This window comes from Callithrix jacchus, chromosome 20 (assembly GCF_049354715.1).
Source record: "Callithrix jacchus isolate 240 chromosome 20, calJac240_pri, whole genome shotgun sequence".
NCBI classification, from domain to species: domain Eukaryota; kingdom Metazoa; phylum Chordata; class Mammalia; order Primates; family Cebidae; genus Callithrix; species Callithrix jacchus.
The window spans coordinates 11,805,604-11,819,000 of NC_133521.1; the positions used below are offsets into that span (position 1 = coordinate 11,805,604).

General features: G+C 39.4%; 1 protein-coding gene across 5 annotated transcripts in view; it reads left to right on the top strand.

The window, feature by feature from the left end:
- Positions 1–13,397, top strand: part of FTO (FTO alpha-ketoglutarate dependent dioxygenase) — a 431,427-nt gene that overhangs the window by 179,378 nt on the left and 238,652 nt on the right. For all 5 annotated transcript variants that reach the window (XM_035282681.3, XM_035282682.3, XM_008985872.5 and 2 more), the window contains 2 exons: positions 1,334–1,413; positions 10,487–10,630. In XM_035282681.3, the coding sequence (XP_035138572.2) occupies positions 1,334–1,413; positions 10,487–10,630 (224 nt within the window). The remainder of the gene's footprint in view (positions 1–1,333; positions 1,414–10,486; positions 10,631–13,397) is intronic.

The window sequence follows — 13,397 nt, forward strand, 5'->3', positions numbered from 1 at the left end:
TTCTCCAACCTTGTCTTCTGAACTTGGCAAGAAAGAAAAAGAGACTCTGGTTTTTGACTTCTTCTCTGTTCCGTGGCATTGAAATTGTTTCCATGGAGTAAGTTAGGGCAATCGTAAGCGTCTCTCACCTATTTCGTGTCTCCTCTCCATGGGATTATATCTTGCTGAAACCTTTGATTCACATTTTTGGTTTGTTTTGTTGTCATTTAAAGCAGAAGGATAAACCTTGTTGCTGTTACTTCATAATATTCGTAAGCAAAAATCCTGCCTTAATATTTTTTATTTCCTTTCTATGTTTAGAGATGATATTGTAGGTTGTTTTTGCTGACACATAAGGGGCCTGTTGGCATTTGCCTCTTAGTTTCAGTCGTTATCTTTTTTGGGATCTTGATAAAAATCTTGTGTTGCCTATATAGGATATCATTGCTGGAGGACATTACAACTCTCTGTTTTCATAATAGAGGCAGTCATGTCCTAAGCAGAGGTTGTATAGATTTTGCCTGACTTGTGGTACCATTTCTTAAGATATGCAACAACTTGGTCACTGGTTTTTCTTCCACGGCTTGTGGTTTTAAGAATATTCTTCAACTAATGAATTCACCACCTACTTCATTCTTGGGTTGTGAATCCCTAGACTTAAATTCTGTTCTAAGAGCCAAACATGCAACGTGCTGAGTTGGTTGGTTTGTTTTCTGGAAAATTATTGGGGCAAAATGGATACTTTGATTATGGAGGGAAAGAGGCAGATTTTTCAGATGAAAGGTGTTCAATTCCAAATTCTGGTTTATTCTAAAGACAAGGGTAGAGTAGATGTGTCATGAGAAAGTGAAAGAAGCTCAATCTGTAAACAGTAAATTTTATAGTGAGTGGGCATTATAGGACCACAGATGAGTAGAGTGACACTATATCTTGTTTGCTGAGGACAGTCCTGGTTTATACCTGTTGTTCTGGAATAATTAATAGCACCCTCTTTCACTCTTCAAAGTGTTGTAGTTTGCATGATAAAATATATATATATTTTATGTATATATATAATTTAATTATTATATATTATATATATTCTATATATAATATAGAATATATATATATTCTATATGCAGTATAGAATATATATATATTTATAAGTAGATAGGTATATAATAGAATATATATATATATAGTCACCTCCTTAGAAGGGATTGATTTAAAGACTACAAGGTAAATGTTGATTCCTTGGTTATTGTCATTTCTTGAAAGATGGATTTACTGTTTACTTTGTGTTTTAGTTAAATAATATGCAGTATATACTGACTAATAAATATAGTTTTATAAACTTCTGGTGTTTTTTCTGTAGATGATCTCAATGCCACCCACCAACACTGCGTTTTGGCTGGTTCGCAACCTCGGTTTAGTTCCACCCACCGAGTGGCAGAGGTAAGTGTAAATAAAAATGTGATTTACACCTAACTGAATGTGACAGAAGTGGTTGAATGAGCAATTTATCATAGGGCTTTGGAAGAGTATTTGATGGGAAAATTGCTTCCATCTAACTTCACTCTTGTCTCTGTTTACTTGCTTTTTGAGCTTTGGATTGTGTTGGATACAGTTTTAGAAAGCTTATTCATGGCATGGGATAAGTGTATTTTGCTTCTTGGGGTTATGTTTCTTGGAGAAGGAAAATGTCATTGACAAGTGTTTATAGTTAGAGGTTTATTTAGAGGGTTGTATCTGTCAAGGCCAAAAGCAGGAGATCACCAGAGGAATTGGGGCAGATTTTTGCACTTGTGCATGTGTTAGCTGTGGCTGGGTTCAGATGTTGAGAATTTTTAGTTCTCTTAACTTTTTGGTAGGACTTCTGGGCATGTGAGTGTAAATTAAAGAGAAAGTTACACTGTTGCCAAGGAATTTCTGAGCACCCCAGTTGTATTTATAGCACAGACTTTATTGCTAAATTCTGCCACCACTTGTAATGGCCGATGGTTAGCTGTTCAGACTAGTTCAGAATGGAAAACTAAGAAATGAGAAAGACTCATATTAGTCATGTTGGGGTCCCATGTACTCAGTTAAGAAGGGTTCTGGGCTGGGCGTGGTGGCTCACGCCTGTGATCCCAGCCCATTGGGAGGCCAAGGCGGGTGGATCATGAGGTCAGGAGTTCAAGGCCAATCTGGCCAACATAGTGAAACCTCATCTCTACTAAAAATACATAAAAATTAGCTGGGTATGGTGGTGTGTGCCTGTAATCCCAGCTACTCAGGAGGCTGAGGCAGGATAATCCGTGAACCCGGGAAGCGGAGGTTGCAGCGAGCCGAGATCGCACCATTGCACTTTAGCCCGGGCGACAATGTGAGACTCCATCTCAAAAAAAAGAAAAAGAAGGGTTCCATGGAGCAAGGCATGAAAAGGATTACAAGTGACCTTCTACCTAAGCTTGGTATCTGTGCTTTGCTTTATAGCTTGACTTTTCAAGGGACTATAGCGTACAAGTGTGAGAAAATTGGGTGGAAGTTGTACATCAAGATGGCACGAAAGTACAGGACAAGGTCCTCCAGTGGCAGTACTGCGTGAGTCTATATGGGAGTGTCTTATCTTTTGGTCATTAAGTAGCTTTACCAGTGGACCAATCATACTGCTGTGTGGCAGAGAGAATGAATGAGTATTTAAACCGAGATGCCAGCAAGGCTGTCTAGCACTCCTTTCTGCCTTTCTCCCCTTTCTTCTCTCTTCCAGTCACTCATTCATTTAAATATTTGAGTGCCTGTTATGTGTCTAACACTGTAGACCTGGGAGATGGAGCTGTCAACATGACCATGATGCCCACCACCTTTGTTGAACTTTAGTTGGGGAGACAAATTTTAAACAAATGAGCACAGAAATAATTGTCTTAGAGACCTAAAAGGAGTTGTGTTAGCAAAGAGGGAAGGGAGGGAGTAAGATAGGGAAAGATGAACAGAGGAGGAAGGGAGGAAAGAAGGAAAGAAGAATGGAAGGAAGGAAGGGAGGGAGGGAGGGAGGGGAACGGAGGGGAAGGGAAGGGACAGGGGAAGGGAAGTTGGAGGGAAGGGAAGGGGAGGGGCATTTATAGAGCATCTAATATGTGCCTTATATTGTACAGAAGGATTTTATTTCCCCAGTTACAGGCATCTGTCTTTCTAGCTATAACCCTCCCAGGAACCTCTTTCTTGTGCTGTAGATCACTTGAGTATGTGGCTACTTCAGTGCACCCTCTACCTCTTTCCTAATCTAATCTGGAAGAGTAGACAGTCTTACACATATTAACTAATTTAGTCCTCATAAGGACAATCATACCTAATTCATATGAGGATTAAATTAGTTAATATGTGTAAGTCTTTTTAGAACAGTAACTGGTATACTTTCAAAGAAGTTAGCCATTACCGTTTTTATTAAATTGCTTCTACTGCTACTACTGTCTTTTCATTTTGTTCTGATGAAAAACTAATAGGAGATAGGAACAACTAAAGCTCTCTGTGGAAGGTGGTTCTGTCTTCATTTGTACACTAGAGTGTTTATAATAAAGCAAGAGACGTTAAATTGTCAGCAAGTTTTGATTATAAGAATTACTATTCAGAAGGGATTCCAGTTTGTTCATTCTTCAAACTTTTATTGAACTTTATACTGTTCAAGATATTCTTGTAGGGACTTGTGAACGGGAATGGTTATGTTCAGTATCTTCAAGATGTTTATAGTCTAAAGAGTATGTACAGTGAAGAATAGAAAGTAGCAGATAGCATAAGCCTTCATGGGCGAGGTGGAGTTTGTAGTAGTAGCCTTTTAGGATGAGTAAAATGTAAGGGATTGAAAATATAGGGATTAGGGGATTTTAGGACAGCAAATGGGATGAAACAAGAGTGAGGTGTGAATCTTGCAATTGGGATGGAATGGGGATGCTTGGGAAATATTGACTGGCTGTAGTTTGAGTGAGTCTCAGGGTGCCAAAGGGAAGACTGGCCGATAAGGCTTCATGGGACCAGAATGCATGGGACCAGGCTGCGTGGGCATGAAAATCTTGGATTTCAGATTAAGTGTTTAAACTTAAGTTGGTTGGCAGTTATGGACTATTGATTGTTATTATCGTTGTTATTTTGGAGACAGAGTATCACTCTGTCACCCAGGCTAGAGTGCAGTGGTGTTAGCTCAGCTCACTACAGCCTCCGCCTCCCAGGCTCTAGGATTCTCCTGCCTCAGCCTCCCAAGTGGCTGGGACTACAGGTGCATGCCGCCATGCCCAGCTAATTTTTTGTATTTTTAGTAGAGACAGGGTTCAGACTGTCGTAGTTCAGACCCTAATTTCCATGAATAATGTAGGAGACATAGTATGAGACTTGGCAGCTGACTGATGTGGAGAGAGGAATGTCGTGATGAGTGAATGAGTGAATGGAATGAACTAATGCTTTATTGGATGTTTTCCATGTACCAGGCTCTAGGATGACTCTTGAGTGTCAAGTCTGGATGGTTCAGGGATGACATTACTTAGTTGAAATGGGATGCAAGATATTAGAGCAAGATGACAGTAAGTTTTGAACAGGCTGGATTGGAGCTGCCAAGTGGAGTGGTCTAGCAGATAAATTGAAATGTGTGAGGAAAACATACCGGACAGCAGGATACTTTCCACCCACGCCCCTCTGCAATAAATACAGACATGCAAAAGTTCCCAAAAGTAGGGCTTCAGGGTTATAGTTCTCCCCAGCCTTGCTTCCTTTTTCCACCTGGACCAATTTCATATTGTCATTAGAGCAGCATTGCTTTCAAAATATCCTGAGACATAGCTTTCTCTGATAAGTCATAGCTGTGTTTGTGTCTTCTAATTTTTAGACCAAATTTTGAGCACATATTAACTTTAAGTAAAGAGGTGAGTGGGAGTGGGTATAGTGATTCTGTTGAGAGAAAAATGTTACCCCAAATCTAGATTTTTGTGTTTTCTATGCTTCTGTTCAAGCTATGTGGTTTTTTATTCATTGGACACATATGTGAATATATTGCTTTTTATATCATAGAGCAGGCGTCAGCAAACTATTGCTCACAGGCCAGCTGACTTTGTAAATAAAGTTTTATTGGAATGCAGCCACACTCATTTGTTTATATACCGTTTATGGTTGTTTTGGAGCTACAGAGGCAGAGAATTCTGAGTTGTTGTAGCATAGACCTGTGGCCCACAAGCCTAAAATATTTATTGTTTGCTATTTTAAGAAAAAGTTTACTGACCTGTGTTATAGATGATCATGTGTAAATAGGCCTTAAAAATCACCTTAAAATTAAAAGTATTTTCTCAATGATCACTGTTTTAAGTGATCTACTAAAAGTAAAAACTAACAATACTCACTGTTGGCAGAGTTGGCAGAGTATATGAAGCTGGTATAATTCATATACTTCTGATAGTTTTTCCAATTGGTTGACTTTTTTAAAAGCTATATGGGAATATGTATAAAGCACCATAAAAATATTCCTGTCTTTGATCTCATAAAACTATTTTTAGGAGTCAAACCCAGGAAATTATTAAATGGAACTATTAAATGTTTTATACATTAAGATGTTTATCTAGCATAATCCATAGTAATGAAAAGTTAGGCACATCCTTAATGCTTTTATAGTATGTGATCAGTTAATTAGATAGTTAAATATCACCTTAATTGGTAACCATTGAAAAATAGTTATTTTGAATATTTGTGGACAGACAGTGAAAAACAGCATAGACATTGATATGGATACACTGATTACAACAGTATATAGACACAGAATACCACGCACTAAGGAAATAGAATAGGTTAAGCTGGCAAGATTATGTTTTATTTTATTTGAAAACTTTTATTTCATCTTATATTATTGTTTTCAATAGTAGAAGCAGCAGAAGGCTTTTTCCCCAGCACTGAAGTTCCTTTATTGTTTTCTTTAATGGAAGAGGGAAAGAAATTCATACAAGTTTATCATCCTCACTTATTCTACAAATGTCCCCTCCTTCCTACAGTATTAGCATTACATGTCTTATCTGTGTCAAACAAAATAATTTGCTATTTTCTGCCAATTCACACTATATAGGAAACAAATTGTGTTAAGGAAATGATGTCCTGAAATTCAATTCAGTTACCACAAAACAAATCTTGGCAGTTTTTGTTGCATATGATTAGATTATATCTGATGGCTCTTGGCCTTTACTGGGTTTTAGTTCAGTTTTTTTTTTGAGACGAAGTTTGCTCTTGTTGCCCAGGCTGGAGTCTGGAGTTCAATGGTGCAACTTTGGCTCACTGCAACCTCTGCCTCCCAGATTCAAGCGATTCTCCTGCCTCAGCCTCCTGAGTAGCTTGGATTACAGGCACCCACCATCACGCCTGGCTGATGTTTTGTATTTTTTGTAGAGACGGAGTTTTGCCTTGTTGGCCAGGCTGATCTCAAACTCCTGACCTCAGTTGATCCACTCACCTCTGCCTTCCAAAGTGCTGGGATTACAGGTGTGAGCCATCATGCCGGCCTAGATTTTAGTTTTTGATAATGGTGGCAGCATGTTCTTGGGATTCAACACAGAATATCTTTTTTAAGAAATTTAAATTTTATGTGTAATTATATTTTGAATAGCTAGTTAACACAAATAGTTCAAAATTTAAAAAAAGAAATGCCTCAGGGTGTGTAGTTTAAGTCTCTTTCTCTTCAGGCCAACCAGGTCCTCTTCCACAGGGGCAACCAATGTTATCAGGTTCTTGTTATTCTTTTGGTGATATTTAATATATAAGTAAATAAGTAATTTCAAAAATAATCTAAATGGCAGCCTGTTATATACACGGTTCTGTACTTTAGTTTCAGTAAACTTTAGTAATAATTACCCATCAATATATAGTTCTTATCTTGCAGTGGGTAATGGCTTTCCAGATAGGACATCACAAGCATAAACAACTGAAGAAACAGATAAATTGGACTTCATCAAAGTTAAAAACTTTTATACTTCAAAGGATACCATAAATAAAGCGAAGAGGACCCATAGAATGGGAGAAAATCATGTATCTCATAAAGCACTTATATCTTGAATATTCAAAGAATTCTTATAACTCAGTAATTCAAAAGAGAAATGATCCAATTTAAAATGGCAAAGGAACTGAATTAGCATGTCTCTAAAGAACATATACAGGCTGGGCGCAGTGGCTCATGCCTGTAATTCCAGCACTTTAGGAGGTCGAGACAGGTGGATCAGTTGAGGCCAGGAGTTCAAGCCCAGCCTGGCCAACATGGTAAAACACTGTCTCTACTAAAATTTCAAAAATTAGACAGGTGTGGTGCCATGTGTCTATTTGTCTGTTTTTTTTTTTTTTTTGGCTTGGGTTGTTTATGATTTTGATGTCATATTTAAAAAACCATTACTTACTCCAAGATAAGAACTAACTATTAATGGGTAATTATTACCAAAGGTTACTGAAACAAAAGTGCAGAACTGTGCATATAGTAGGCTGCATTTATATTTTAAAATATTTTTAATAATCCCAGCTATTCTGGAGGCTGAGGCAGGAGAATCGCTTAAACCCAGGAGGTGGAGGTTGCAGTGAGGCAAGATCGTGTCACCACACTCCAGCCTGGGTGACAGAGCAAGACTTCATCTCAAAAAAAAAGAAGGTATACACATAACCAGTAGACACATGAAAAATGTTGAACATTGTTAGTCATGAGGGAAATAGAAATCTAAACCATGATGAGATAACATTTCATACCCACTAGGATAGCTAGAATAAAAAAAGACAGTGACAATTGTTGGTGAGGCCATGCAGGAGGTGGGACCCTCATGCACTGCCGGAGGGAATTTTCAGTGGTGCAGCCACTTTGGGAAACAATCTGGCATGTCTTCAGAAGGTTAAATCCAAAGTTATCCTATGACACAGCAATTCCATGCCTAGGTAGATATCCAAGAGTGATGGAAACTTTTACAGGAATGTTCATAATCACCAAAAAGTGGAAACAGCCCGAAGATTCATCAGTTAATGAATGGATAAATGAAATGTGACATATCCATACAATTGAATATTATTTGGCATTAAAATGAAATACAGTAATGATGCATGCTACAACGTGAATGACTCTTGGAAACATACGAAATGCAAGCAACCAGTTACAAACGATCACATATTACATCATTTCATGTATATGAAATGTCTAGAATAGGCCTCTCTATGGACATAGAAAGTAGATTAGTGGTTGCCTAGGGTTGGAAATGTTGGTGGAAATCAGACGGGGTTGGGGGTGACTGCTAAATGGCACAGGGTTTCTTTTTGGGGTGATGAAAATGCTCTAAGATTAATTGTAGTGATGTTTGTATAACTGTGAATATACTAAACAACATTGCATTATACACTTTAAATGGTTGAATTTTATGATATTTGAATTATACCTCAATAAAGCTGTTACCAAAAAAAAAACCTTATATCAAATTAAGCCTGATTATAGGTTCTTTAAATAAAATAAAACACTGTACACCCAGAAAAAAATTATTCTACTCTCTCTCTCTCTCTGTCTCTTTTTTCTCTGCAACCATAGTTCATTAAACTAGTTTCTATTGTTGAGAAATTTAGATTTTTCCAATCTTTAGTTACAATAAATGAAAATGCAATTAATAATCTATGTAGCTCTCTCCATATGTGGGAAAGTAAAGGTGCAAGTAGGAGAACTTTCTAGATAGAAGTCATTTTAAAAAGATGTTGTAGGCTGGACGCGGTGGCTCACACCTGTAATCCCAGCACTTTGGGAGGCTGAGGCAGGCGAATCACTTGAGGTCAGGAGTTCGAGAGCAGCCTGGCCAACATGCTAAAACCCTATCTCTACTAAAATAAAAATCGCCGGGCGTGGTGGTATGTACCTGGAATCCTAGCTACTTGGGAGGCTGAGGCAGGAGGATCACTTGAACCTGGGAGGGGGAGATTGCGGTGAGCTGAGATCATGCCAGGCCACTGCACTCCAGTCTGGGCCAGAGACCTTATCTCAAAAACAAAACAAAAACAAAAAAACAAAAAGAAAAGCTGTTGTAGAGGTTGCCGTCGGACAAAAAGGAGTGGTCATGTACCTCTTTTCTTTGTGGGTTTTGGGGTTTTTTATTTTGGTCAGGAAATTGGAGTTGGCTGCTCTTGTGTATCCAGCACTTTAGGATCTTCATATTAAGATACATATTAGTCAAGCTTCTGTTTTTTTGGCACAGAAACTTTATTTTTCCCAGGCTTGTTGATGTCACATTGTATAAAATGACAGTAAATGTACAAGGAATTTTTATATGAGAGGATTAGCCTTCAAGGTTATTTCCACGGGCTCAGTTTAAATTATAAATAATAAAACCAAAATATTTTAGGGGTACATTTTCCTCATTGGGACTGAAGGGTATTTATAGTTGCCTTTTTTTCATTCTAGGAAATCATTTTATTGTTAAAACAAGCGGATGCACTGGCCATGTGCATCGGCCTCTTTTCTGACGTATGATCATTTATAAAAAGGAGTTTGCCCATTTGACCTCTGTTTTACTTCCACAGACTGAGAGAGGGATGAACTAGTTATCTGTGTCCTTGCTGAGGCCCAGGTACTAAGTTATGCCTTCGAATGTGCCTGGAGGGCATGAGCCGCATATTCTCCATTATTTGAAGAATCTATTCTGCCAAGGACTGCCACTGCCTAGTGTATGCTTTTTGCAGAAAAGGGAAAGGAGTTCTTTGCCTTGTGATTATAACTTCATTTTTCCCCTCTGTCATGACCGTACCATGGAGTGTCTTTTGAACCAGTTCTGCAGCCTGATTACCTATTGTTAGTCTCAGGGCATTTTAGATAAAACGTCGGTGTCCTTGACTTCTTGGTCCACCAGTTATTCATCCAACAGTTATTTATTAAATTTCTTCCACTTTTCGGATTCAGTTCTAGATGTTGTAGTCTATATAGAAAATGTATTTAATACAAATTAACAGGGCGTTAGCCTCTGGGACCCTACTGTTTAGTTAGTGATGTGAGGCCCACGTATACCAAAACCAGCAAACTAAGTCACCCACGTGAGGACAGACTGGCAGCATAGAGCCAGCGGAACAGGCCACTCGAGTAGTTCTTGAGTTAAGCAGTATAGGCTGGGCACGGTGGCTCCCACGTGTAGTGGGAGAACTGCCTGAACTCAGCACTTTGAGACCATCTTGGATAATATAGCAAAATCTTGTCTCTCTCTACAAAATAAAAATTAAAAAAATTCGCCCGACAGAGCGGTGGGTGCATGACTGTGGTCCCGGCTATTCAGGAAGGTGAGGTGGGAAGATTGCCTGAGCCCTGGAGGTTGAAGCTGCAGTGAAACATGATTGCACCACTATACTCCAGCCTGGGGGACACAGCGAGACCCTATCTTAAAATTAAAAAAAAAAAAAAAGGAGTATAGACTAAGCCATGGGGGCAACAGGTGAATTCACAGCAAGGGACAGATATGAACAATCCTAGGAAGGGTGGCATGGTAAACTTAGATTTTGCCCATAACTGTGATTGCTGGTTCTGTCTCAACAGTGCTCAACAGGAACCTTGGATTACATTTTACAACGCTGTCAGTTGGCACTGCAGAATGTCCGTGACGATGTGGCCAATGGTGATGTCTGTTTGAAATCCTTTGAGCCTGCAGTTTTGAAACAAGGAGAAGAAATTCACAATGAGGTAAGGACTTTTCAAATTTTTTTTCTGAGATGGAGTCTTGCTCTGTCACCCAGGCTGTAGTACAATGGCACAATCTCAGCTTACTACAACCTCCACCTCCCAGGTTCAAGTGATCCTCCTGCCTCAGCCTCCCAAGTAGCTGGAATTACAGGCGTGTGTCACCATGCCTAGCTAATTTTTGTATTTTTAGTAGAGACAGGGTTTCACCATGTTGGCCAGGCTGGTCTCGAACTTCTGATTTCAAGTGATCTGCCTGCCTTGGCCTCCCAAAGTGCTGGGATGACAGGTATGAGCCATCGCACCCACCAAGACTTTCAAGAATTGTGAAAGATCTGAGATTCTACCCTACTTGCAAGCTAACAAAGTAATCTGCCGCAGTTTCATACCAGCATAAGTCATGAGACAATTAGGTCAGAGGTGGAGGACAGGTTATTACGTACAACAATAGCAGTCACCAGAGTCTCAGTATTTTTCTGTTAGTTCACGAACTGAGTCTGTTCAGGCTGCAATAACAAAATAGCATAAACCAGTTTTCTTCTATACAACAGAAATTTATCCTCACTCTTCAAGATCAAGGCACAGGCAATTTGATGTCTGGTGAGGGCTCGTTTCCTGGTTCATAGATGGCACCCTCTCACTTTCCTTACGTGGTGCAAGGGCCAGACGGGCTCCCTGTGGTCACTTTTATAAGGCTACTAAACTCTTTCATGAGAGTAGAGTCTTCATGATCTCTCACCTCTGAAAAGCTCCATCTCTTAATGCCATCGCCTCGGATGTTAGGATTTCAGGGTAAGAATTTTGGAGGGACATACACGTGCAGACCATAGCCTTCTCCCAGCTGCTGTTTCTATAGGGCAATGCAAAGTAGGCCAGATAACATAGACACATTGAGGGGTTGCATTACAGTAGAGGAACCTCGAGCTACAGGAACCTCGAGCTACTGGAACCTAATCTTTTTAAGGACAGTAAGCATGCCTGTCCTTTGCTTTCGATCAAGACACTGTCTTTGTCGTTCAAGTCTAGATGCACACCTGCCCTTTGTTCTGGAGGGAGAAACTCTCTATCAAGGCTGTTACTATATAGCCATCCTTGCAATGAGAGTCTGTACACAGGGCAGTCAGTGCTTGTGCACACGACACACAGAAGCACAAGAGACTCATGAAGAATAGTCTCCCAGTAAGGACTGCTGGGAATGGAGAGTAGGCCCTAGGAGCAAGTGTCAATGCCTTGCTTTTCGTTTATGAAATTAGTTGCAATTCTGTAATCTGTGAGACTGGCAGGTCTGAATCCCATGGGTCAATGTTTTGCAAACTCTACTTTTCCCACTAATACACTCAATATTTGCTTTATCTTTGGAAAACATACATTGTCTAGTTACTTAATATTTTTCTTTAAGTCAACAGTTTTTTCAACATATATAAATTTCTTTAAAAAGGAAGCTTTGTATTGCTACTCTAAGTGGAAATCCAGTATCATTAGCCAAAAGAAAAAGTATCCAGAAAAATAGGTCCAAGGAAAATAGGGTAATGTTATTACATTCCAGCAGATATTCTTGTCTGGAGGAGACTCTGAGACTCAAGTTTCCTTTCTTCTTGTTAAGAGGGAGATTAGTGGTAATGGTTTCACAGCTTCATAAATTTTCTAATAATCATTGGATTCCGCGCTTACAATGTGTGAATTTTATGGCTGGTAAATTATACCTCAAAAAAAACCAAAAACCCGTTAAAAGAAAAAAAAAAAGGAGACACTAAACTGTGGTAGAGAGCTGAAGTTCATTCACCAATCTGAGATGTTCTTTTTGATATAACGAGAAGGACTGATGGAGAATTTGGAGTTAAAAAATGTTCTTATGCATCCTTTCTATAATTAATTACCGAGCATGTGCCAGACACTCTTCTGGGTGTGTTAGAATAGATTGGTGAATAACATAGACATTCTAGTACAGGGAGATGATGATGGTAAGTAATAAATGTAATACATTGGTAGATTACGTAGTATGTTAGAAGTTGATAAGTGCTATAGAAAAGAAAAAAAAAAACAGAGCAAGATGATGGAACTTGAGAGAACTAGAGAGCCTCCCTGTTGAAAAGATATCCTTTGAGCAGAGAACTGAAGGACACGGGAGAGAGCCCTGTGGACATCTGGGGAATTGCATTTAGGGAAGAAGGAACAGCCACTGCAAAGGCTGTGTGGTGGGAGAATTCCGGGAGTCCAAGGAACAGATCAGGAGCAGTATTGTTTGAGTGGAGGGAGTAATGCCGCTACTTGCAGGAGAAGAGGTCACAGAGGTCGTTCCAGGAGACTGGGAAGCAGCAGATTGCATAGGTCCTTGGAGGCCTTTGTAAGGACAAGGACTTTCCTTTTTACTCTGCAGGAAATGAGGAGCCGTTGAAGAGTTTCGAGCGAAGGAAAAGTAATATCTTCTCCCATTGAGATATATAATACTTTTTAATGTCTTAATAAGTTGTTTAATACCTTGTGAGCTGCTCCACACTTTATGAAACATTGTCATAATCTCCAGAACCACAGGGGAAGCAATTCTGCCTTTCAGGGGACTAGTAACCACTTCTAATGCTGAGCTCAAGTCTGACTTGCTTCCCGTCATTGTGCCTGATGGGTGTCCCACTTTCTCTCTCATTAGTCCCTGCTGGAGACATTGCTGATAGCCAGAACTTCAGGACAGAAGACATTTATGGGCCTGATGACCTCACTGAATTAGATCGGGGAGCAAAGTTACATCTTTTTCCATATTTATAGTGTAGAAATC